The sequence below is a fragment of the Durio zibethinus genome, chromosome 11 (assembly GCF_047325235.1).
Source record: "Durio zibethinus cultivar Kanyao isolate XHJ-2024 chromosome 11, ASM4732523v1, whole genome shotgun sequence".
NCBI lineage: Eukaryota > Viridiplantae > Streptophyta > Magnoliopsida > Malvales > Malvaceae > Durio > Durio zibethinus.
This window is the reverse complement of record NC_143172.1, coordinates 18,248,591-18,276,533: the sequence shown is the minus strand read 5'-3', so window position 1 is coordinate 18,276,533 and position 27,943 is coordinate 18,248,591. Positions and strand designations below refer to the sequence as shown.

General features: G+C 30.4%; 1 protein-coding gene across 2 annotated transcripts; it reads right to left on the bottom strand.

The window, feature by feature from the left end:
* Positions 1-474: 474 nt before the first annotated feature.
* On the bottom strand, positions 475-27,943 carry LOC111290222 (agamous-like MADS-box protein MADS3). Of its 2 annotated transcripts, none has more exons than XM_022881559.2 (8): positions 27,616-27,943; positions 24,119-24,194; positions 23,284-23,345; positions 23,061-23,160; positions 22,233-22,274; positions 1,722-1,763; positions 1,487-1,614; positions 475-843 (listed from the first exon to the last, which is right to left on the bottom strand). In XM_022881559.2, the coding sequence occupies exons 1-8, from the start codon at positions 27,795-27,797 to the stop codon at positions 759-761; spliced, it is 717 nt and encodes a 238-aa protein (XP_022737294.2). In that variant the 5' UTR covers positions 27,798-27,943; the 3' UTR covers positions 475-758. The 2 variants fall into 2 exon arrangements, with proteins under 2 accessions (XP_022737294.2, XP_089624274.1); XM_089768148.1 differs by having other exon boundaries at positions 572-843; positions 24,119-24,197.

Genomic DNA, 27,943 nt, shown 5'->3' with positions numbered 1-27,943 from the left:
CGTTAAATTATTATCTCTTGTGTGATTAATTAATTATTTGATTTCACTTCTGCTAGTGTTATTAGCTTAGGGCTTTTTGACCTAACACTATTGCAGCAGCTAACTTGATTAAACTCTGGCCAGCAGAACTGGTTGTATCGGTTCAACAAACATGAATTTCAACTCCAGCAGGTTTAACTAATTATATATGAAAGTGAAATTCATCACATGTCAATCTTGGTCTACACATCATAGAACAAGTATATAATATAATAACATGTTAAAACACATGATTTTTTTTTTTTTTTACATAGGAAGCCGTAGTTTGAGAATATAGACAAAGATAAAATATATGAGATTTGAATAACAAATTTATTAGATGTCATTTCATAAGAATGGTTGGATGAACCAATTGAGCTAAACTTTAAATTCAAAATGCAAATGATTTTAGTTCAAGTTATAATTTACCATAAAAATATTAAGAATAAACTGGTGTTTGATCAACAAATTTTCTTCATAAATCTAGAGATTACATCAATCCTTCATTCCATGATTATTGATTAGGTTTAAGTAGTATTCTTTTAAGAATATATTATACATAAAGCATCCCAAAGTAGCAATCTAATTTCATTCATTTTCCTTGGTGATAATGAAGCTTTTCTATCTCTCAAATCATCACTATAGGTATATAATATGTAGAAGATTGTATTATTAGAGACGAAAATAAGAATTATATATAATGAAGAATGTCTTGCACATAGCGGATCAAGTTGAAAGAATCAAAGCCAACCTGCAGTATGCTTATTCGAACCTCCGTCCACCCTAGCTTCAGTTACCCTTTCTTGGGGAATAAACCGATGGTACCTGTTTCAATTGCTGCAATTCATCAGACCATATAAAATCTTTAAAATGAAAAGGTCCTATGATTTTGGTCGTACAAGATTTGCCACTGTTGCCAGTATCAGGAATTTTCTAATGTTAATTAAAGCTAAAAGCTTGTGGCTGAAGATTTGGTTTTTTAAGGGATTAATACAAATTTCAATAAGATCATTTGGGTTGGAGTCTCGGTGAAAGAAATTGAAAGTCGCTAACCAATGATCACAAATCCACAATTCACAAACATTATATCAAAACTGATTGTATCCATAATGCAAATAAAGACAATAAATTAATTGAAAGAAGATTAAAGGTCAAACTGAGCTATTGGTTTCTATATTTTGGCCAAAATACGGATTTAGTTCCTCTATAACGATTTTAACATTGATACTATCTCCATGTTAGCAATTGTCCAAACAATTTGAAGTAAATAAGGTCAAGCCAACAAGCCACCGTTCACATCATCAGATTTAAAGGTGGAAATCAAATGATGTTAGCAATTGGATTAAAATTTTAAATCGCTAAAAATAGAGGTAATATCATTATTAAAAATAAATATAAAGGGATTAAATTCACATTTTCGTCTAAATACAATATGGATAGCACAATTTGACCAAGAGTAAAACCTTACCCCATCTGTATACAGGGTTCTTGCTGGACGTTATTAGCTTGTGACGAAGTCCTATTGTATTCATTACCAACTTCAATGTTAGGATCTCCTAACCCTTGAGCTGCTTGAAAACATTGCTCTAACTCTAGCTGAAAACACCGTAAGGAACAAAGGTCTCAGTCTATCACAAATACGCTACCGTAAGCAAGTGCAAACTGCAACGCAGACATTGAATAGAGGAATTTAAGATAAAAACCTGAGACTTAAGCTTTTTGTTTTCCTCGTCAAGTTCTCGTTCCTGATAGGTTAATTCATGTAAAACATCATACGCAGATGATACAAAGTTAGACCAAAGATAAGCGAGTTACATTTCTTATTATTTGCAGTATAATTGAACCAAAACTATATATACATAGGTTGTAGACACTTAATTTTGTTTATAACAATTTGACACCGTTGATTTAGACTAATTGTTGCATGTGAGCTAAGATCATTATTTTTTAAGCCCATTACATGATCCATTTTAAAAGTCCCATTAAATGGCCCATTTCTTAGCCCAATTAAGCTGACCATCTAATTTGGCCCAAAACCAAAGAATGAGGCCCAAGATTGATAAAAAGAAAAGGCCCAATTAAGGGTCCATTTGCAACCCAAAAATGAGAGCCTAAATGAAGTCCAATACGTGACCCATTTAAAAGCCCGTTATATAGCCCATATTGTGGCCTAATTAAAGGCCTAACTTCAAGCCTAATTCGTGGCCCATTTTAAGACCAGTTTATGATCCATTCGATGGCCCATTTAGAAAGCTCGAACAAAAACCAAACTTGTGTTGATTGATCAAATCATGGCCTTAACATAAGCCTAAAACAACAAAAGAAAAAGGAAAAGAGTTGGTACATTGCCAAATGCGGCCCGAATGATGAAAGCCTAAAATAAAAGAGGAAGATTGCCCGTAGTGCGTGGACTCGTGAAACAAGCATGCATGAAAGCATGCTTAAGGGAAAACTAACAAAATAGAGGCTAGCGGAGCTACAAAATAAAATAAATAAAAAAAGATAGACAGAGCCTGAAAATGATGGTGGAGTAGAAGAGAAAAAAAACAAAATAAAAAACTTGGTGAGGAAGGTTAAGGAGAGATATCGAGCAATATAAAAAAAGAAAGCCAAAAAAAAAAACTTATTAGGCGAATAAATGTCTAGGAGTTGGAAGAAAAAAAAAGAAAAAAAAAGAAGAGCTTGAAGCAGAAGAAAGAAAGCTTATCATAAAAGGAAGAAAAGCTATTGTCTTTGGAGGGTAAACATAAGAAAAGTAGTCTTTTTACTTAGAATTCTGGTTACTTTCACGCATGTGATGATGTCCATGCTTTCTTTATAGGTTTGGGAGTATAAAGCTATCATCTTGCATTCCATATAGGGTTAACAACAAGAAATAAGGTTGAATGTTTCTTATTTGGGATTTATGGGGCTTTCTTTTTAAAGAATGGTTAAAGGTGCATGCTTGATGAATTAAAATGAGAAAGACCTTTCCTTAAAAAAAACCTTAAGACAACTCATTAAGCTATTTTTTTTTCCTAGATGAACCGGGAGCTTTAAACTCTATTTTTGAATGATGGTTGTTGGCTTTGAAATAAAAAAAAAAGCCTTCCTTTTTTGCCCACCAAAAAAAAAAAAAAAACGTGAAAGCTTTCAAATCATATAATCTTAGGCACTATTCGGTGAAAGGAACCAATTTTTAAAAATGACTTATAAAACAAGGAAATAAGTTGGTTAACATGGGGAGCAAAAGGTTTAAAGGTTTTTTTTTTTTGTTTTTCTATTCCTACTGCTTGTTTTCGCGTAAGGTTTACTTGCAGAAACCCAAAGCTTTAACCTTTTCATGGTTTTTGGAAAGCTTAAACACCTTGGTTTTATCCACCTATTCGTGAATACCCCCAACTTGGTTTTGAAGCTTCATATTCTATTTTCTATGAAAAAGAAAAAAAAAAATTGGTTTAGGAAAAAAAAAGGCTTTGGTTTTGTTCTGACCTTCTATTTATCGAAGCTCTCTTTTTTGGTCATTACCCCCCGGTTATCATGAAAAAGAACCTTTCCTTTGTTTGAAACCAAAAATTACCTTAAAGAAGTCCTTTTTCTTTAGCAAAAAAATAAAGTCTTTAAAACTAAGCATAATAGTGGGCTGTAAAAGAAAATGGTTTAAAATCTAGGTTTTCATTACTTACTTGCTATTTCCACTTGAAGATTGTTTGTAGAAACCCTTTAAACTTCAACCTTTGCATGTTTTGATTTCATGGGTACCTTTTTTTTGCATGAAGTTAGTTGATTGGAACTTAAAGCTCCATTGGTTGCATGCTCTATTTGCATGAAGTTCATGTTTTACATTGGATTTGCCACGTTTTTCCTTTTTCCTTTTCTTTTCCTTTGCATTGGCTTAATATATCAATGTTGCATAGAGTTTAAGAATCTCAGTGAGGCTTTTGTTTGCTATCAGTTTCTGCAATAGCTTGAATCTATGTTAAAGACATAAAGCTTGAGTTTTCTATAGTGCTCGAAGCTGGTTTAAAAGTTTCTATTTCGGCTTGAGTGGTTTTTGGATCAAGACTTAGGTTAGGTTTCTTTTTGCATAAAGTTTGGGGCTCTTACAGTGAAATCTGGTTGTCTTTCAAATCATAAAATTGATGGACAGCTTCTATGCTAAAAAAAACTGAAATGACATTCTAAAAAGGGATGATGACTTTAAAAAAAAAAACAAAAAAAAAATTTTAGATTAATTAAAAATTAAAAAATTTTAAATTAAAAAGAAAGCCTTAGGTATTATAATTTTTTTAAGTCTGTTGCTTGCATTATTGTTTTTGTAATTATTATCTGATTGTTTTTTATTATGTTTGCTTTTGTTGGTTTATAACATTAGCATTATAAATTCACATGCATATGTCATTTTCACTACATTCATGCATTCATTAGCAAAAAAAAAGAAAGATAATAAAATAATAATAATAATAAGGATAATAAAATATCCAATTTTAGAAAAGTCATGAAAAACGAATTTGCTCCGAAAGTTCGCCTAGATGTTGAGAATTTTGAGTAACGTTTACAAAAATACAAAATCCTAAAACCTTAAAATAAAATCCTAATTCCTAAAAACCTACCAAAACCCTAATCTTGAAACCTAAATCCAACCCATAACCTTAAATTATTTAAACTCCCAAAATTACTCAAATCCCATAACTTTGGCCTATACTAACCATCCCAAAATTCTAAAGATTTGTATGAAAATTTCATATGAGATAATCTGTTCTTGAATATTTCTTAAAAAATGAGGTGCTTAGGAAAATTTATTTTATTAAGTTTCTCGTATAATTCTTTAACCCAAAATAATAATAAGATTAGACAACAAAATGGAAATAAAAAACAAGATCTTAAATACAAATAGTTGCATCTAAATTTTGTTTAGTGGTTGGGGAGTTCAGGTGATCTCTTTATATTTAAAGACTCGATTTCAAAATTGCATCTCATCATCATGAATAATAACATTTGCATCTCTTTATTTTAAGATTATCGCTTGCATTCATTCCTCTTGTTATGTCTTTTAATCATTTTTATTTATTAGTTAATTGTAACATCATCAATTTTTTGCATAAATGTTTTTTTATGGAAAATGTTATTCAAAAATTTGGAATTTGAAATAAAACTAAAGTAACATTTTAAGAGAAATAATTTTTGATATTTTATCCAGATGCTGGAGAGTCACCAATAATTATTATTTGTAAAAAATGTTATTTCAATTTTAAAGAATATTGTGGTGAACTAAGGTAGAAATATTTATCTTTAAATTATGTCTAGATATTGGAGAATTTTAAGATAATTCTTTAACCTAAAAATTTTCACAATATTCCTAAATAAAGATTTTTAACAAAATTGATTTTTTTTTTAAGTGAAGGAAATTATTATTAAATTTCAAATTGAAACATTTTTATCCAAAGCTAAGATAATGCATAATTAATTGATATTATTTTTAAACAGGCAAAATGCGGGTGCTAATATTTCCTTATGCGTAACTGTATTTTCAAACCTGTTTTGTTTTCAAAGGTCCAAAAAATATCTTTTTAGTAAAGCTTAAATTCATTTTTGGTTTTACTAAAAAGATAAACTTTTTAAGTGGCCAATCATACATGATAAAAAAAGTTGGTGTGGCTCCCCCTATTTTTTTTATTTTTTATTTTTTTATGTCCTAAGGTCAAGTTTATGGACCTACACATTGTGATAGTTTAACGACGCAACTAGAGAATTTTTTTTAGAGTCAAGCTGAAAATTAATCATGTGTTATCTCAAACTTTGGATTTAATGGTTTTAATTGACATTTAATTTTAATTCTCTTCATTTTATTTTGCTCAAATATTGCATGGTAGTTAGCATGCCACTCTATTTTTGTTATTTGTTCTGCCCTTGTACTTTTTTTAATTGATACATATTTTCACCCACACTTTGTATAATCACTTGCATGTATGAGCTCTAGAACCGGGCTTTGTCCTTATTAGGAGAAAGTTAAGTAACTACGTTTTCATGAATGATAACCTCTGTATTTGTTAGCAAAATACTTTCACTCAAATTGAATTATTTCCATTCGTAGCCTATAAGGGATGAAAATCATAGTGCCTTACTAGTTCATAATAGATAATAATGTGAGGAACAATCTAGGAATCGTTAAACGAATAAATCTTAACCCAGCATGTTGCAAGCCATAAGGAGATAGCCTAGGATAGAGCTATGTTGTCCTCCTTAGGAAAATTATCTAAAGTTAGGATACCGTGTATATTATGTTCTATTATATGCTATATTATTTCCATGATTGATTATTTATTTTGTTTTGATTATTGATTAATTTCATTTTTTTCTTTACTTTTGCTGCATCATCATGTAGGCATCACATTTTAAGAAAAATATTATTTTGGGTGAGTTATTAGCAAGGGAAGCTCTCATGAAGCCATTGATAGTATCAGGTACCTGTAAGAATTATTTAAAATTTAAGGGTTAGTAAGAAAGCACTTAGGAAAGAGAAAAAAAAAACTACTTATAGGTTGGTCATGTCTCTATGCTTCCTTAATCAATATGTGGATTTGAGTTAGAGTCACGTAGTTGAGTTAAAGGTCATATGAAGATAGTGGGGAACAGAGAAAAAAGAGTTTTTCCTGAAAAAATATGAGGATATGGCACTATTTATGTCAATGAAGATTGATGAATCACCAATCATGGTTGCAGTGCAATTTTGGGACTCGTTGTACCAATGCTTTGTGTTTAACCAAGATAACTTAACCCTTACAATAAAAAAGTATTCATCCCTGCCTTAGATAAAATCTGCCAGCCAAGATAAAATCTACTGGAAAGAGTAAAAAACCATAAAATATAGAAAGAAATTAGCAAAGATTATATAAGTAGGGGTTGAGAAAGCAAACAAGCATAAGAAGTAAAAAATGGGTTAAAGACAGTTCCCTTAGCATTTCTATTATAACATATAATGAAGCATTTAGATGATGACTACGGATTAGATTTGTTTGCCTTGGTTGTGTATGGATTAATGATATTTTCCAAGGTATTGGGACATATAAAAGCATCGATAGTTGAATTTTTCGAGCAACTAAACAAAAGCATAAATCCATCATCGACCATCCTAGTTGAGACCATCCAATCATTAAACTTTTGTTAAAGAAAAGGTGAAAAATGATTTATAGGATATGCGTAGTTGCTCTATATTTGGATCCGAAGTCATTTTTAGAGAAAAAAAAAGATATCATTTTAGCTTTTCTCTACTCACTTTATTTCGATCAAGGAGGTCTTCACCAAGGAATGGTAAAAGGATTGGATGAAAGAACAATGGATAGCATTTTTTCTAAAGCTCACTAGTGAGACCGTAACATGGAGAGCACCATGAATGCTTCTCACAGCCGTATTGTATAGTTGTGGAGATAAGCCATGGGTATCATTACTAGGAATATGGGGTACAATAAGCTCTGCGCCTCTTATGGTCCAGAGGCAATATGATTTCCATCAATTCATCCCTATGACTCATTAACTCAACTTTTTCAAGTTTGATTATAGGGCACTTAATTACATGAAAAAGGTTCGAAAGGTCATTAAGGCATGGAAATAGATTAACTGAATGAGCCTTGCCAGGAATGCAGACAATGTTATGAAAGTGTACCTTGCATAAATAATGAAAAAGGTCAACAAATTTAAGCTTTTGCCAATAGATGTTTCAAATCAACTGCCTATCCCCACATCCAAGCCCATATTGACAACTCTTGAGATCACCTAGTGTCGAGAGCAAGAGGATAAAGAAAAAAAAGATGATGATGATGGATCAAGTTAATCAGTTGAGGTATGACTTAATGATGAAAGACGATTCATTACAGAAGTTGGCCAAAAAATGAAAAGTGTTGAAAGTGGATTTGGAATACTTATATTAAAAAAATAAAAAGTTGAGAATGGATGTTAGGCCTTCAAGAGGATCTAAGTAGAGAACGAGTATTTAAGAAAAATGATGGAGTATTGCAAAGGTAGAATTCGAGAAAACAAGAAAGTTGTCATCCCACTCACTCAGGAGTGATAGACATAAAAGGACAAGTTTTCTTAAGTTTTTGAAGAAAACAAGCAATTAAAGGACAAATTAAAGGAAAAAGAAAGCACGAATTTGGCTATACAAAAAAAAGAGAAAATACATAGGAATAAGAGTTGATAAGTTTGGAAGACCAACTGGCTGAGAATCAAAATCACATGGCCTAACTAAATGGCAAGAAAGAGAGATTGAACAGGCCTGTATCTATAACATGAAAGTAAAGACTCGAGAAATGCAAAAAGTAAAAAGCTTAGGGAGGTAGCAACACATAAAGTACTTCACTTCTCATATCTACAAGGCTATCTAAAAGGCTGAAAAAATGGTGGAAAGAGCGAAAGCACATAAATGGGAGATCATATTGACTCAAGGTTACAGCTAGCGATTGTTAGATTTTTTATATGAGGCTAGAAAGTAGTATACTGAAGTCAAGTGTTTTTATAATTTTAATGAAAGAATGATTGAATGATGTGCAAGAATTCCTATGGTTAATGACAATTTTTTTTTTTTTGCTTAAATTAATCCCAAATAATACCCCATTTGCATTACTTTCATTTCATAGGTGCAATTTAATAAAAGTAAATTAATAACAATAATAATCATAATAATGTTATACCATGCACTCTAATTCATGATTAATAAATAAAGGTTCAAGGATAGCAAGGCTAAAAAATTTAAATCAAGCAATTCCAAATAGATATAACACCTGTTCTCAATCTTAAATCATAGAGTAAGAGAACATAGCTAGGTTCAAAAGGGTCAAAAAAGCACATAAAGAGATAGGGGAAAAAGTGATGAAAATATAACAAAATATTGAGGCATAATTGTCTGAACTGAAACAAATGCTAGCCAGCTTCCTAAAGGGTAAATGAGTTGCTGGTATAAAAAGACCATGAGATGGGATTTATACGAAAAAACCATTATACCCTCTAGGTTTTGGCCTACCCTAAGTTCAAGTTTTTCGGGGAATCCATTTATAACCCATCGACTGCATAAACTTACACCATGTGGTCCGTTTGCTACTTAACTTCAGATTCATATAAATGTCAACCAAGGATCTAGCCTTATTGATCCCATCATGATACCAAACCTAACAACCTTGCAACACAAGAAAAGTTATGTGGCATATTTGAGCTAGTTGTGAATGTTGAAATGCAAAACAAGTATGACCTACTTGAAGAAAGGCTTAGAGCAGTAGAAGGGAATGACATCTACGAAAGCATTGATGCAAATAAGCTTAGTTTGGTGCCTAACTTAGTCATTCCAATAAAATTTAAGATTTCTAATTTTAAAAAGTTCGATAGAATGAAATGTCTCGTTGCTTATATTACCATGTTCTGTCAAAAAATGGTAGGTCATACCTAAAATGACAAACTTTTGATACATTATTTCTAAGATCGTTTGGTTGGGTTGCTAGCAAGATGGTATGCTTAGATGGATCAGGGCTAGATCCATTCCTAGGAAAACTTAGCTAGAGCTTTCATAGCTCAATATAAACATGCCATTGACACAACCTCAAATGGGTTGTCATTACAAAATATGAAAAAAAAATTGATAAAAACTTTTAAAGAATATGTGCATTTATGGATAAATACAACAACCTAGGTCCAACCATCGCTAATCTAAAAAAAGATTATTATGTTATTTGTTAGCAAACTGAAGGCCCCATACTATGATAAGTTGATTGGAAATCTTACAAAACATTTCTTTAACATGGTGATTTTGGGAGAAATGATAATGCCATCAAGAGTGGCAAAATTAAAAGACCTAGAACTCTCTGCATTAAGAAAATGGCAAATCCAAAGAAGAAAGAGCTGGAGACAAATGCAGTCACTTATGGAAACCCTTCATTCCGCCTTTTCATCCCATATAACCCAAGCCCACAATACTTCTCTTGCTATCCAACCACTAATCAAGTCACCCAGCAACCATATCATTACTAAGCATCCCAGTAACAACCATACAAGCCGAACATTAATCCTCAACTGCCTAATTTTAATCTTGTACTACCAATTCAACCATTTATCCAACCAACCATTTCAACCAATAGCCAAAAAAACCCACAAAACAACAACAATTGAGAAAAGGGTAAGTTTGACCCAATCCTTATGACTTACACCAATTTGTATTCTCTATTGGTGAAAAGATTCCTTATTGCATGCATTTACATGAAACCATTAAAGTCACCCTACCCAAAATGGTATGATCGCAATGTCAAATGCGACTACCATTATGGTGTGGTTGGTCATTCCACTGAAGATTGCACAACTCTTAAATATAAGGTGCAGGGATTGATAAAGGAAAGACTGCTAAATTTCAATACCAAGGCTAAAGCCAATATTGGTAGAAATCTCTCCCCAATCATAGTAGTGGTGCCACTAATGTAGTGATGGACGAGTAAAGGGTAAAAGTGAAAAGATGGGTAAATGAAATGAAAACCTTAATGAGAAAGGTCTTTGATTGCTCGGTTAAAACAAAAATGATTTAATTTACAAATGTTGATAGCAATAGTATAGATAATGATCAAGATTGTCAATTTTATGAAAAAATGTGGGGCATTCAGTCTAAGAGTGCCAAGCGTTTCAGAAGGTGTTACAGTAATTAATGGATAAAGTTGTAATATACTTTTATGTCGAGGACAATGTCAATGATGTAAACATGGTAAATGAATTTTCAAAAATGCCTTTTATTCCCAAACCTATCACCACATTCTATGATGATGAGCATGAGCCAATCATGGAAAAGCCAGTTTATCTCTCCAAAACAACACTAACTATATATGTTCCCTGTCTATTCCCATATAAGAGTGACAAGTCAGTCCCATGAAATTACAATTATAAGGTGGAGGTTCAAGGACTTAATGATAAGGTCGCTCTAGAAACATAAGATTTGAAAATACCATAAATATAACAGGAGTGAAAAGAATGAACAAGAGTGGTCGTTGTTACACCTGAGATGTTAAAAAGAATTAGAAAAAGAAAAGCTAAAGAAGGAGAAAAAGTCATAATAGAAGTAGAATCTGGTTTCATAGTGCCAAACTCGGAGGTGCAACACTAAAAATCCATATTAGAAAAAAAAGCCTATGAATTTCATAAAATTATCAAGTATAGTGAGTACAATATGGTAGACCAACTGAATAAACTCTCAACTCGTATTTCGTTGTTGTCACTACTATTAAACTCGAAGTCACACAGGAATGCTTTATTGAAAATGCTTAATCAAGCTTACATTGAATACAATATTTATGTTGAAAATGTAGATCAAATGGTTAGGAATATCATAGCCTTTAATTTCATCACCTTCAATGATGATGAAATACCTTTGGAGGGATGACGTAGTGTTAAAGCCTTGCACATTACTATTAAGCGTAAAACCCATATTATAGTTAAAGTACTAATTGATAATGGGTCATTTATTAATGTGATACAAATGACCATTCTATCAAAGCTTTTAGTGGACCTATCCACATAAGAAACAACCATATAATGGCAAAAGCTTTTGATAGAGCACAAAGAGAAGTGATTGATAATATAAAGATCCCATTACAGATTGACCCATGTACTTTTAATGTCCAATTTCAAGTAATAGATATAGCGCTTTCATATAGTTGTTTGCTCAAAAGACCCTGGATTTCAATAGCGAGGGCTATACCATCATCCTTACACTAAAAGGTAAAATTCATCATTGAAAGGAAGCAAATTTGTCTGGATGGAAAAAAAGACTTACTAGTGATCAAAACCTTAACTACTCCTTATGTCAAAGCCATCAAAAAAGTGCCTGAGGACTCATTTAGAGCTTTTGAGGTAGTAAACACTATCTATGTTAGAAAAGGATTAAATATACCTATCTCTTGATTATCAAAGATCACAGGTACGATAATTAAACAAACCATTAGCAAAGGTTGGCAAGCTAGACAAGGTTTGGGAAATGCTTTACAAAATATCAAGAAAATGCTAATCATGACTAAAAACAAAGAGAGAGAAGGTTTAGGTTACAAACCTATTGCTACCAATAAGAGAAGGATGATATTGGATAAAAGAGAAAATAGAATGGCATGCCTCAAAGGGCATGAGTTAGTTGGTGGAAAAAATGTTGTTTCCCTATTTGTACAAGATGTTCTATTCTGGCGGGTATGTTTATCCTAGGTTGTTAGATGTTGGAAAAGGTGAACTAACTACAGAATTAGAAGAAACGTTATCTCAAGTTTAGATAAATGGCGATGAAAAATAGATGCAAGAAAAAAGGATGTTCATTTTTCCTTTTCTAGGTTAAGAGGTCTAAGAATAATCCTTGAACCATCCAAACTTATAATTGCTTTTACCTAAGAGCAAACGAAGGTCAAATGTACATATCAGCTTACTTTTATTATCCTAATAAAATGATGAATGCAATACACTTCACATATATCATTTTTTTTATTTTTTTTACTATGATATTTTTATGGCCTTTGCAAAGGCTAGCCTATACTTTCTTGTGATTATACCCATTTTTAGTTCTTTTAATAATAACATTATGGATGAACAAGTCAATAATGTCATATTTGATTTCAAAAATTCAATTCACATTAGTGAGCTTGACAATGATATTGACTCGAAAAAGCACAAGTTGCTTTATGATTTGTTAAAATGGATGGAGCAAAAAAAAATTATAAAACCCCATCAAGAACCCATAAACATATTGAATCTAGGAAATGATGAAAATAAAAAGGAAGTTAGGATCAGTATTTCACTATTGCTAATCGAAAAACAAAAGTTAGTGGATTTGTTGTGAGAATATGTGAATATATTTATATGGTCATTTTAAGATATGCCTAGGCTTAACACGAATATTATTAAATATAGATTGCCTTTAAAGCTAGATTACTTGTTAATACAACAAAATTTAAGACACATAAAGTTGAAGATATTGCTAAAAATAAAATAGGAAGTGAACAAAATAGTTTAATGTGAGTTTTCTAAAAGCACCAAATACCTCAAATGACTAGCCAATATAGTTTCAATTCCCAAAAAAAATGAAAATGTGAAGATGTATGTAGACTAGTGGAACTTAAATAGGGATAATCCAAAGGATAATTTTCATTGCCTTATATTGATACTCTTATGGACAACACTACTAACACTTTAGCTTCTCATTTATGGATGGATTTTTAGGCTATAATCAAATCAAAATGGCTTAGAAAGATATGGAAAAAATCACATTCGTGACAATGTGAGGTATTTTTTGCTACAAGTTCATACCTTTGGGCTAAAAAATGTTGGCGCCACATATCAAAGAACGATGGTCATCCTTTTTCACAATACGATGCATAAGGAGATAGAGGTGTACGTTGATAATATAATAGCAAAATTTTGAAAAGGAGAAGATCATGTTGCTAACCTTGAAAACTCTTTAAAAGGTTATGAAAATATCAGCTCAAATTGAATCCGGCCAAATGCACATTCAACGTTGAATCTAAAACATTGTTAGGGCTTGTAGTCAATGAATGAGGTATCAAAGTAGACCCAATAAGATTTGAGCCATTCAATAATTGACAACTCCTTACATGTAGAAGAAAGTGATAGGCTTTTTAGGACAATTGAATCACATTTCTCACTTCATATCGTACCTTATTTCAAAAAGCAACCAAATCTTTAAGTTGCTACAAAAAAACAACCTTAGCAAATGGGACAAAAAATGTCAAAATGCTTTCAAAAGAATTAAAAATATTTAATAAGCTCATTGGTATTGGTACCACTAGTTGTAAGAAAGTCGCTAATTTTATATTTAATTGTGTAAAAAAATTTGTTGGGATGTGTATTAGGGCAAAAAGATGAGATTGGTAAGAAAGAACAAGTCATCTATTACCTAAGTAAGAAGTTTATAGAGTATGAGGCTATATACTTCAAGTTGGAAAAGATGTGTTGTGCCTTGGTTTGGACTACCTATAGGCTCAAGTAGTATATGTTCTATCATATGACATGGCTTATAACAAAGTTAGATCCCTTTAGGTACATTTTTTAGAAGCCATCTTTATTAGACAAAATAGCTAGATGACAATTTATGCTTTTGGAATATGATATTATGTATGACACAAAAATCTATAAAAATGAGTGCGATAGCTAATTTTTTGGCTAACTGAGCTACAAAAAACTATGAACCCATAAAGTTTGACTTTTTAAATGAAGATTTAATGGTAATCTAATGGGATGAATATGAAAAGCCAACAAGAAAATTATGGAAGATGTTTTTTGATAGGGCATCCAATATAAGGGGCCACAATATTTAGGCAGTATTAATATCCCTGAAAAAAATTACTACCCTAGCATATAAGATTGGATTTCAATTGCATAAATAATGAAGTTGAATATAAAGTGTGTGATATGGGTTTACAGATGGCTATTAGAAAAAATATTGAGGTGCCAAAAGTATATGAGGATTTAGCTTTGGTAATTTACCAATTGAAAGGTGAATAAGATATCAGAGACCCCAAAATTGATGTTATACGAAAGCCATATAGTTCAAAGAGGTCTAGTTCCAACATGTTCCTTGAAAAGAAAATTAGATCATCGATGCCTTAACTACTTTGATAGCAATGTTCAAGTTAAATGCCAATAAAGGAATCCATCCCATCATAGTACAAAAATGGGATTCACCGACCCATTGTTCAAATGTTGAAAAAGAGGCAGACCATTAACCATGGTATGATGATATCGTACAATATTTTAAGTATAAAAAATATCCCAAATAGGCCTGGAAGAATGACAAGAGGATTTTTCAAAGATTATTTGTAGAGTTTGTACTTGATGAAAAAATCTTGTAGAAGAAAGGTTGGGATTAGATATTGCTAACATGTGTAGACACTAGTAAAGTAAGAAAGATACTTGAAGAAGTTCATGAGGGGATTTGTAGAACACATGCCAATAAACATATGATGCTCATACAAATAATGAGGGCACATTATTACTAATCTATATTGAAAAATGATTGCATCAATTATGCCAGAAAGTGTACAAGTGCCAAATTTATGTAGATAAAATTCACTCTCCATCGATCTTACTATAGGTGCGATACTTTCATGGTCATTCTCTATGTGAAGAATGGATGTGATCAAACTTATAACCTAAAAGCCTTAAATAAGCATTGTTTCATCTTCGTAATAATTGATTATTTAACTAAATGGGTGGAAACAACCTTTTATGCTAGTGTTATGTGATTAGTGGTATGCAAATTCAGAAAGAAAGAGATCATGTGTCGGTATAAGCTCCTAAAAAAGATTATCTCTAATAATGCAACTTAAATAGTAAAATGATGGAAGTGTATGCACATTCAAGATAAAACATAATCACTCAGCATTGTATCGCCTAAATATAAATAGAGCAGTAGAGGTTACTAATAAGAACATTGAAAAGATATTAAAAAAAGATGACTGATACATATAGGGACTAGCATTAGAAATTACCATTTGCCTTACTTGTCTATAAGACATCAATTCGGACAAGAGCCACCCCATTTTCACTAGTATATAGGATGGAAGTATTGTTGCCAATCAAGGTGAAAATTTCTTTTTTGAGAGTTTTTATGAAAGTAAAATTAAACGAGGTAGATTGGATTCGAGACCACTTTGAACAACTAAACCTTATAGAAAAAAATATACTTTCAACACTCTATCATAGGTAGATGTACTAAAAAAGAATGATGTAGGCACATGATAAAAAATGGTGACCCCGATGCTTTCATAAAGGACAATTGGTTTTAAAAATGATCTTGCCAAATCAACTTGATAGTAGGAGAAAGTGAGCACTTAATTGGAAAGGTCTATACATGGTGAAAAAGGCTTTAATCGATAGAGCCCTGATCATTACAGAAATGGACAGTGATGAATTGCTAAATCCAATAAATTTTGATGTTGTTAAGAAATATTTCATTTAAAAAAAGAATAAATATAAAGAATAAAAAAATAAAAAAAAAGATTCTGACTGAAAACCTAAAAGAACACTCTGAATCAAAAGGGGGCCATCTAAGCTAAAAATCTAAAAAGACGACTTAAATGAAGGTGAAACTAAGAGGAAAATCATTCAAGGAGAAAAGAAAATAGTACAAAATCAGGTGGATCAACATTAGAATGAAGGGGAATGAATTTTTTAGCAAGTTTCCATTAATTGCCAGATGTAAGGCAAATATTTGTTATATGAGATCAAATATAGTAAGATCACAAATGTAATGAGTTTTTGAGAAAAAATCTAGTTTGAATTGATCTAATTTGTTTAACTATTCATTATTTAAAGAAATGATATTTGATTCCCTAAATGTCTTTTAAATTACTATCCTTTGTGTTTTGAGGAACCTATATTTTCCTTTCTAAACCAAAATAAATACCCTATTGTTAACTAAATCTCATATTCATTTTTGAACATGCAATCTTTGCATTTGTCACTTGAAATTGGAATAATCACTGATAACACCCATAATAGACCAACGTGTCGCTCGAAAAAGGGGGATTGAAAGATAACAAAAAATAACAATATAAGGTCAGAAAGCAAAAATTAATTGATTGGTAGGGCAAAAAAAAAGTGATAAAGAATGAACCTAAAGAAGGTTTCCAAATGAGTAAGGGTCACAAATAGGTTTATCAAATATTAAAAAAAAAGAAAAAAAAAGAGAAAAAAAAAGGAAGAAGAAATGAAAAAAGAAAAAAAGTAAATAAATAAGAAATAATTCAGAAGGGTGAGGATATTGGATATGGTTTCTAAAATTTAAAAAAACCAAACCAATCCTTAACGTTAAATTAATATGATTAAAATAGCATGGTATAAATAATTGATTGCATCTTCACGATTCAAATTCATTACAATCATTACATGTATTGCATACATTCTTTTAATAAATCATATTGAAGGTCTCTCTATGAGGAGATGTTAAACGAGACTAAAATGTTTTCTTCAAAGCAAGGATCACGACTCGGTTAAGAAATTTGGCCATAAAGATGAAAGTCACCTCAATTATAATCCTCAAAGCCTCATCTTTTGATTTTAGAGCATCTTGTCATTTTTATTTTTTGACTTATAATTTAGTCTCGGTCATCTTTATTTTTTCACTTGCGATTTAGTCCTAATCATCTTTATTTTTTGCTATTTTATGTCAGTCAACCTAATCTCCTGACATGCGATTTAGTTCAGGTCATTCTTACTTCTTGACTTACGATTTAGTCCCAATAATATTTATTTTATGACTTACGATTCAATCTCTATCATCTTTATTTTTCAACTTACGATTCAATCCCTTTCAACTTGATCCCCTGACTTGTGGTTCAATCCTGATCATTCGTATTTTTTGACTTATGGTTTAATCCTAGTTAACTTAATTTCTTGACTTGCAATTTAATCTTGATCATCCTTATTTCTTGACTTGCGAGTCAATTTTGATTGTCCTTATTTCCTGACTCACAATTCAATCTCGATAATCCTTATTTTTTTACCTTATAATTTAGTCCCAGTATATCTTGACTTACAGTTTAATTTTGGTCATCCTTATTTTTTGACTTACGATTTAGTCCAAGTCATTCTTATTTTTTGACTTATGGTTCAGTCTTAATCATTTTTTTTTATTTTTTCTAACTTACGGTTTAATCCCAGTTATCCCTATTTTTTGACTTGCGATTTAGTCTCTACCATTCTTATTTTTTTATTTGTAATTTAGTCCCAATCATCCTTATTTCCTAACTTGCGATTCAAGTCCAATCATTCTTATTTTTTGACTTGTAATTCAATCCTAGTCATCTTTATTTCTCAATCACGATTTAGTCTTAATTATCTTTATTTCCTAACTTACGATTCAGTCTTGGTCTTTCTTATTTCTTGATTTGTAATTCAGTTTTGGTCATCTTGTTATTTTTCAAATTGTGATTCAATCCCGATCATCCTTATTTCTCTACTTATAGTTCAGTCTCAGTTGTTCGTATTTCCTGATTTATGATTCAGTCTTAGTAATCTTTATCATTCGATTTATGATTCAATCCCGACCATTTCTATCTATTAACTTGTTTTTCAGTCTGTCATTTAATTTTGCAATTTACGGATTAGTTTAGATTGGTTTTAGCTTTGATGCCTAGAAAAAAAACAAAACAAAATTCTTAGAAGCATCATTCGAAAAAAATTGTTGTTTATATTCTTTACATTATTCTTGATCCTTAAAAATATACAAAAAAAGATAGTTGTAAACACATAATTTTATCCTAAACAATTTGACACCATTGATCTGGGTTCGTTGTTGTAGTGGGCCAAGACCATTATTTTTTTAACCTATTACACAATCTATTTTAAAAATCTCATCAAATGACCCATTTTTTAGCCCACTTAAGAGCCCAAGTTGACCATCCAACTTGGCTCAAAACTAGAGAATGAGGACCAGGACTGATAAAAAGGAATAACCCAATTAAGGCTTATTTGCAACCCAAATATAAGAGCCCAAATGAAGCCTAATACGTGGCCCATTATGAAGCCCATAACATTACCCAATTAAAAGTTTGTTACACAACCCATAATGTAGCCTAATTAAAAGTCCCACTTCAAGCCTACTTTGTGGCCATTTTGAGGCCAGTTTACAGCTTATTCCATGGCCTATTTAGAAGTATAGAAAAAAATCAAGCTTGTGTTAATACCTAAAGCATGGCCCAAACATAAGCCCAAAACAATAAAAGAAGAAAGAAAATAATAGGCCTTTGGTACACGACCAAATGTAGCCTAAATGATGAAGGCTTAAAACAAAAGAAAAAGATGGCTTGTAATGTGTGAGAGTCATGTAAAGCATGTATGAAGGCATGCTTAAGGGGGACAATCAATGAAATAAAAGCTAAAAAAGCTACAAAATAAAAAAAAAGAGAAAAAAGCCAGAAAATGACAGTGGAATGGAAGAGAAAAAAAATAAAAATTTGGTGAGAAAGGTTAAGGAGAGATATCAGGCAATATAAAGAAAGAGAGCCCAAAAAAAAAATAAAAGGAAACTTATCAGAAGAAAAAATGTCTAAGAGTTAAAAGAGGAAAAAAAACATGAAATAGAAGAAAGAAAACTTATCGTAAAAGAAAGAAAAGCTATTGCTTTTAGAGGGTAAACATAATAAAAGTAGTCTTTTTACTCAGTATTCTAGTTACTTTTATGCATGTGATGATGTCCATGTTTTCCTTACAGGGTTTGGAGTATAAAGCAATCATCTTGTATTTCATACAAAGTTAACAGTAAGAAATAAGGTTAAATGTTTCTTATTTAAGGTTTGTGGGGCTTGCCTTATGAAGAAGAAGGGTTAAAAGAGCATGCTTGTTGAATTAAAATGATAAGACCTTTCTTTAAAAAAAAAAAACTTAAGATGGCTCATTAAGCTATTGTTTCTTTTTTATCTGAACTAGGAACTTCAAACTCTATTTTTGAATGATGGTTATTAGCTTTGAAATAAAAAAAAAAAAAGCCTCATTTTTTTGCCAAAAAAAAACTTGAAAACTTTCAAATCATATGATCTTGGCATTATTCAGTGAAAGGAACCAATTTTTAAAAATGGCTTACAAAACAGGAAAAGAAGTTAGTCAACATAAGGAATAAAAGGCTTAAAGTTTTTCATTTTTTTGTTCTTGCTTCATGTTTTCGCATGAAGTTTACGTGTAAAAGCCCAAAGCTTCAACATTTTCATAACATTTGGAAGGCTTAAGCATCATGGTTTTATCTACCTATCCATGAATGCCCCTAACTTGGTTTTGAAGCATCATATTCTATTTTCTGTGAAAAAAAAAAAAAACTAGTTTAGGAATAAGTAGGGCTTTAATTTTTTTTTGACTTTTTATTCATCAAAGCTTTCTCTTTTGGCCATTACTCCCTGGTTATCACAAAAAAGATCATTTCCTTTGTTTGCAATCGAAAATTATTTGAAAATCATGAAAGAAGTCATTTTTCTTCGGCAAAAAATAAAGTCTTTTAAACAAAGCATAGTAGGCTATAAATACAAATGGTTTAAAGTCTAGGTCTTCTTCTGTTGCCTGCTATTTCTATGTGAAGATTAAACCTTTTAAACTTCAACCTTTGTATGTTTTGATTTCCTGCATACCTTTTTTTTGCATGAAGTTAGTTGGCTAGAACTTAAAGCTCCCTCAGTTGCATACTTTGTTTGCATGAAGTTCATGCTTTGCATTGGATTTGCTATGCTTTTCCTTTTTCTTTTTCTTTTCCTTTGCATTGGCTTAATATATTAAGGTTGCATGGAGTCTAGGAATTTCAGTAAGGCTTGTGTTTGCTGTCGGTTTCTGTAATAGCATGAATCTGTGTTAAAAATGTAAAGCTTGAGTTTTCTATGATGCCCAAGAACTGGTCTTAAAGTTTCTATTCTGGCTTGAATGGTTTTTGGTTCAAGACTTAGGTTAGGTTTCTTTCTGCATGAAAGTTTAAGGCTCTCATAATGAAATCTAATTGTCTTTCAAATCATAAAACTAATGGACAACTTCTGTGCTAAAAAAACAAAGAAATGATGTTCTAAAAATAGAGGATGACATCTTTTAAAAAATATTTAAAAATAAATAAAATTAAAATCTTAAATTAATTAAAAATAAAAAATTTTAAATAAAGTTTAAACAAAAAAAGAGAGCCTTAGGTATTATGATTTTTTTTTAATAGTGTGTTGCATGCATTATTGTTTTTGTCATTATTATCTAATTGTCTTTAATTACGTTTGCTTTTACTGGTTTAGAACATTAGCATTATAATTCACACGCATATGACACCTTTAACTATATTATGCATTCATTAGCAAAAAAAGAAAAAAAAAAGACAATATAATAATAATAATAATAATAATAATAATAATAATAATAATAAAGGTAATAAAAAAAATCCAATTTTAGAAAAGTCATGAAAAATGAGTTTACTCTAAAAGTCCATTTAGATATTGAGGACTTTTAGAGAAGTTTGCCAAAATACAAAACCCCAAAATCCTAAAACTTTGAAACAAAACCCTAAATCCTAAAAACCCACCAAAACCTTAATCTTGAAACCTAAATCCAACCCACAACCCCAACTTTGACCTATGCTAACTATCGTAAAATTCTAAGGGTTCATTTGAAAATCTCATATAAAATAATCTATTCTCGCATGTCACCTAAAAGATGGGATGTGTAGGAAATTTTATTTCATTAAATTTGTCATACAATTCTTTAACCACAATAATAATAAAATTAGACAAAATAAAAATAAAATCTTAAATACAAATAGTCGCACTTAAATTCTACCTAAAAGTTGGAGAGTCCAAGTGATCTTTCATATTTAAAGACCCGATTTCAAAATTGTATCTCATCATTATGCATAATACACATTCATATCTCTTTATTTTTAGATTGTAGCTTACATTCATTCCACATACTCATATCTTTTAATTATTATTATTTATCAGTTAATTGTAGCATTATCGATTTTTCACTTAAAATGTTTTTTTTTTTTTTGGAAAATGTTATTTAAAAATATAGAATTTGAAATAAAACTAAAATAACATTTCGAATAAAATAATTCTTTATATTCTGCCTAGATGTTGAAAAGTCATCAACAATTATCATCTGCAAATAATGTTATTTTCATTTTCAAAAAATATCGTGGTAAATCTGAGATGAAAAGAATTATCTTTAAATTCTATCTAAATATTGAAAACTTTTAAAGTAATTTAACTTAAAAATTTTCACAATATTCTTAAGTTAAGATTTTTAACAAAATTGATTTTTTTTAAGTAAAAAGAATTATTATTAAATTTCGAATTGAAACATTTTTATCCAAAACCAAAGATAATACATGAAAAATTTGTATTATTTTTAAACTAGCATTGTGAAAGTATTAATCTTTCTCTATGCGTAACTGTACTCCTAAAATCTGGCTCAACTTTCAAAGGCTAAAAACATATTTTTTTTGATAGACCTTAAATTCATTTTTTATTTTATTAAAAAAATAACTTTTTTAAAGTGACCAATAACATTTAACAAAAAATAATAATAATAATACCGATTCCTCTTATTTTCTTTAATTTCTAATTTTTTTATGTCCTACGATGGGATTTATAGACCGGCAAGTTGCGACATAGGTAAAGCCACTGAAATTGAGATCAAACACTGCAGGAATTCATAAGAAAAAAGTTGTTTGGCTGATGGTCTTTTTTTTTTTTTACCTTATTGCGTAACTCTTCCATTCGTTCCAACAACAACTGCGTCTGCATTTTATAATAATCAAGAAATTAAAATTTCAATGTTATGGTAACAGCAAAGAGTATGTGCATGCACAATTAGCAACTGGGATTTCCATGGCAATGAGATAAGTAAGATAACTTCATAAATACAGTTTTGTCAGTTTTTTCAAACCGTAAGACAAAATCTTGATTATTTCGTGCTGACTCTGAGAAATGTTACTAATGAAATTGTTTGTGTCTGCAATAAAAGATCAATTGATTTTTCCATTGATTTTTCAGAGTTACAATTGATGTCGGTGTCAACAAATATATAGTATAAATTTTTACATAATTCTTGATATAAAATAAAAAGGGACTGCAAAAAAAGCATGCATGCCTATCAGTCAAAAGCTTTTGCACCATCAATGATAAAAAGGCTATATGTTTTCATTTGATAAAATAAAAACTTTTGGCATATAAGTTCTTCTTTGTAATATCCAATATCTGGTTTGAGATTAGGTTCATACACAACTAAACACAATCACAAGGTGTTTACTTCAACTGAACAGTAACCAAAATTGATTAGTTTTCTTAATCTATTAGCTGTTTAAACTAGAAATAAGAATTGAAAATTCCTGAATAATGGAATAACAAATTATTTTGACATATGTGCCTCCAAAAAGAATTTAACTAGTGGTAGAAGGAAAACGAAATCTCCTACCATCTCAAAATAAAAATAAAAAACATGCCGCTTAAAAAGAGGAGGATATATGGGTGGACACTAATGGCAAATGAATTAACAGCAAAATTGAATTTAGAATTACTGGTTACCTTCTTCTGTCTAGCTTGTGAGAGAGCTCGGTCAAGCTGTTTCTCAATTTTATAGAGCTCCTTTACACTAAGTGGCTCAAGCTCTTCTCCAAGAAGATGCCTTCAGAAACACATTATCGTCCGATAATCAGTGTGCATTCAGATAATTAATACATAGAAAGGCTTTAAATATAAATGTAAATCAACGCATTGATTTGTCCAAGTAAGTCAAATGTAAAATTGCCTTTGCGAACGCTCAAGAGATTCATATTCTTCCTTCAACCTCAATATCTCTTGGTACAAAGTCTGTGTTAAGCAAGAAAACAAATGTTAAAAACTGTCACAAAGACCACCTTCTGTCACTATTGGTATCAATCGTATAAATGCAACTCCAACTCTACATTTCTAGCTAATTATTTGACCTCAAAGATCTAAATTATCCAGAAATTTAGTTAAGGTTTTAGGGGAAAATAAAATTTACAATGCTTTCTTGATATAAAAAAAAAATAAATTGAAATGTTTTCATGCTAAAATGTGTAGTAAGCATTTTTGTTGCAAATATGAGTGTTTTTCTTTGATGCATGCTGGCAAAAAGAGGTAAAAAAGAAAAGGGCAATTAATGGCTCAAGGCACAACAAAAGGAGCCATTGATCAATGCAAAATTTATTAACACAAAAAAGAAGTGGAGGAAGGTAAGAGATAATTACCTAGTCATTATATAATTTTATATATTGTGAATGTAATTTATTGTTTAATTTCATAAATGAGACTAAGAAATTGATGTACGTCTCTTTTTTTAATATATCTTGACGAGTATGTACCACAATACTTGTATAATCTAAAAATTTCATATGAATAAAATAATTTTTGGTGAATATATTGTACTTGATTTTATGCCACAACTTTGCTATAGAACTTAAAAAACCCTTTCTTTACAAGAATAAATCAGAACTTTATTAATAATGGGAGGATGGGAAACAGCAAATTAGATCCCAGTAAATTACAAACGGAATCTGTAATGAGAAGGTAGTATGAAAACTTTAAAGTATATATGAGATTGAACTTGAAAACAAATTAACCTGCGTTTCATCCTGGGGAATTTTGACTTGAGAGTTGTATCGATGCTGCCAGTATTTTTCCAGGGTTTGAGTCACACTGCTAAAGTGCGAGGAGGAAGGAAAAAAAAAGTTAACTATTGCATTTAATTAATAGATATGTTTATAATATACAAAAGAAAATAATTATTGCATATATATATATATATATATACACACACACACACACGTGCGCATGCACATACATCAAACGAGTTCATCAGTGATGACTTCAAATCAGCTAATGTTGAACTCTTTCAGCTTTCTTTCGTTGTCTCTTCAGCTTCCTCTTGGATCTTGTAGTTAAGATTTTGCTTTATTAATTTAGATTTAATTAACTTCTCAAAATTGTTTTTATGAATATTTGAGTATAATAATTTTTTGCTAGTTCAAAGTTCAAAACTTTTATTTACTGTATCTGAATAAAAATGTAAAATTATATTCATCTTGAATTTATTCTTCAAAAAATTTTCTTATAAATTAAAATGCATCCTTGCTTATAAATTGAAATTTATCTTAACTCTTCATGTAAATTTTATTAGGTAGAACCATGCAAAATTTTTAACATCATGTGCTTTAAGTGATAATAACTTTGTATTGTATTAATGCCACCTAATTAATATGATTTCCATATAGAATACAGTTTCTTTAAAATCTTAGAATACCGATATATATTTGGATGTTTTCTTATTAAAAACTTAAGTTTAGATGTCAACAACCATGTGGTCCGTTGTGATGTGTTAGACTTTTAATTTCAATAATTAAAATTCAATTTTTGATCCAATTTCAAATACAAAAATAAATTTCAGGCCAAAAAACCTAGCCAAGATTATTTAAATTAAAAAATAATCATACTACTTGGACTTGATCGACAAGTGCAAGACATACATTGATACACACGAACATGCCAACAAGGCCTTGGCTTAGTGTAAATAGAAAGTCTTAGAACCTTGAAGTCCTAAGTTCTAGTCCCACTATATGTAACTTTGGTTATTTAGTTTATATTCTAATTTATGAATTGATTATTCAGTTATTATAACTTGATTATGATGTAATAGTTGATTATATAAATATAATACTTAATTATGATTATAATTTTAAAAAAATACACACAAACATTCCTGTGTATGTATATATATACATTCATGCCTCCTGGATACATTGCAAAGGATTAAAAACTGAATAAAGTTATATTGAATTTTTTATGTAGATGGATATAAGAATACTTACATGTGATTAGATTTTTTAAAAGTAGAAGAGTGAAGAAACTTTAGTGATTGAAAGATAGGAGTAATATGGAATCACTCCAAGATATTTTCATCTTTAACAATAAAACTTTTTGGAGTCATTTGTATGAATGTTATAAAATATATATATTTTTTGTAAAAATATTATGTTGCAATAAGTGAGTAAAAGCTACATTTTGCAACAAAAATATATATAGGTTTGTTGCTACTTATTTGCAACCCCTTCAACAATTTGCATAATATTTTTTGCAACAAAACAAGTTTTATTACAAACTATTTTTTGCAGCAAAAGTGTACATAAAAATTGTTACAAATACTTTTTTGCAACACAAGTATTTGTAACATAACGTAAAGTTTTGTTGCTAAATATCATATCTCATTTAGTGCAAATTACAATCACGTAACAAAAATTAAGTCAAATACCATATGGAAGCATATAAGCAGGGCAGAATGAAATATAAGTTGACTAGCTTAATTTATTGAAATTATGTTTGATAAATCATTGAAAATGTTAAAATCATTGAACATGAACATTTTCAATGATTTTTTTTTTCAATGTGTCTGATAATCTTTTTTTTTTTTTATTTTGAGTAGAAAAATTGTTAAAAGTCTTAAGTAATTATAAACTATTTATTGAATTCAATCATTTTATTTTTAAAAAGTTTATTATTTAATTATTTTTTACTTTATATATTTTTTTAACTTCTATTGATACAACATACTACAAAAAAATCAACAAAACATCAAATTAAATGCTTCAAGTGCCAAATAATTTTTAAAGTAATTAAAATTTTTTTAACTAAAATAAAAATTTTAATACTTAATTTTCCAATATTAAATTTTTTTTATTTATTAAACAACATTGCTAATGCTGTATCTGTAAAAAGCAACACCGAATGTACATCATTTCGAGATTCCTGCTTTTCAGTTTTGGAGATGAGTTCTTTTGTTCTATTATCTCAAAATTAAAGGAAAAAAAAATTGACTCATCTTTCTTTGCTTTGCCACACCTATATGCAGAAAGAAAGCGTCCAAACAAAGCAGTTTTGAAAATTTACATTCCATAAAAACAATTGCTACTAGTATTTGAAGAAAAAAAAAACCGAAAAGGAGAATATTGAAGGGTGAAAAAGAGAAAAGAGGAAAGAAAATAAAAGCAAAGCACATCAGTCATTGGAAATTCAAAGGTCAATGCACTGACAGTTATTCACTTCGAAGATGATAGATGGAGAGGAGTGAAAGGTATTTGTTTTCGATCTCTGTGAATGAAAAGTACCCCAATATTCTGAGGGAACCGAAAAAGAAAAAAAAAAAAGTTAACAATAAATTGTAGGGAGAAAATGGAACTTAGTTATCAGAGAAGCAAAAGAGATTTAGATGCAAACAGAGGCCCAAATAAAGAAAAGAAGGCTGTGGGTAATGAAGAAAAGTGAAATCCTAGAGGCAAGAATTGCTTTTAGAGCAAAAAAGACGAGTAACCAGTTCGAGTACCATGTGCAAAGTTTGAATTATAAACAAGAAAAACGAAAACAGTAGTTTTCTCCCATTAATTTTTTACAGCCTTTGAGAATTGACGGAGCTAAGATATTTAGCTTTGTACGACCGAAAAGAAAAGTGGGTCAGAAATCCTAACCACTTATGCAACTCCAAGGGCTGTCAAAATCGACTTGACAACAATCGTCTACTTAATTATAATAAGCGTTTTTGATCATCAAAGCAACAGATCAAAGGAAAGTAAAGAAAAAAAAAAGAAACGCGTGTCGTGAAACCATTGATTGTAATCTCCCTACAGCTAGCAGACCTGCCTTACAGCGATTTTCTCGATCACGGGTAGCAAATAACCTCTCTCGCGTTCTCTCGTGTTAGGTATTGATGAGAGGCTAAGGCTATTCAAAACGTTGAATAATTCAAACGAATTTTCGTCCTTCTCTCTCTCCCGTTTTTCTTCTTTTTCGCTTTTGATAATTAAAAGCACAAAGACGATGATGTACGCATCATTTTAAATCATTCCAGGACTTGGCAAGATTTTTTGGGTTTGATCATGATCACTCGTGGATTGTCAAAAACAAAACAAATGCAGAAATAGTAATAACCAAAAAAAAATTTTTTTTTATCTTACTAGAACGGTAGTTGCTTTTAAACAAGTTTTCGTTGGTGTTCTAATTAATTTTTGGCATAGAAAAAAAATGCAGAAATAACAAACAAAGAGAGAGAGAAATTAAGAAAGAATCTTACGTATTGCTGCCAAATTCAGAGACCTTGCCCCGGCTAGAGAAGATGATGAGAGCAACCTCAGCATCGCATAGCACCGAGAGCTCATAGGCTTTCTTCAACAAACCATTCCTTCTCTTTGAGAAAGTTACTTGCCGATTGATTTTATTCTCTATTCTCTCCAACACCACTTTTCCTCTCCCCATCTGCGCCAAAGAACGATATTCTTCCTCCTGCTACCTATCCTTCTTCTTTGGTTTATCGTTTTTGTTTGATATTAACGATGAAAGGATATAGTGGCTAAGAGACTGTATACGTCTCTCATGAAAAATATATACTCCCCAAATTGAAA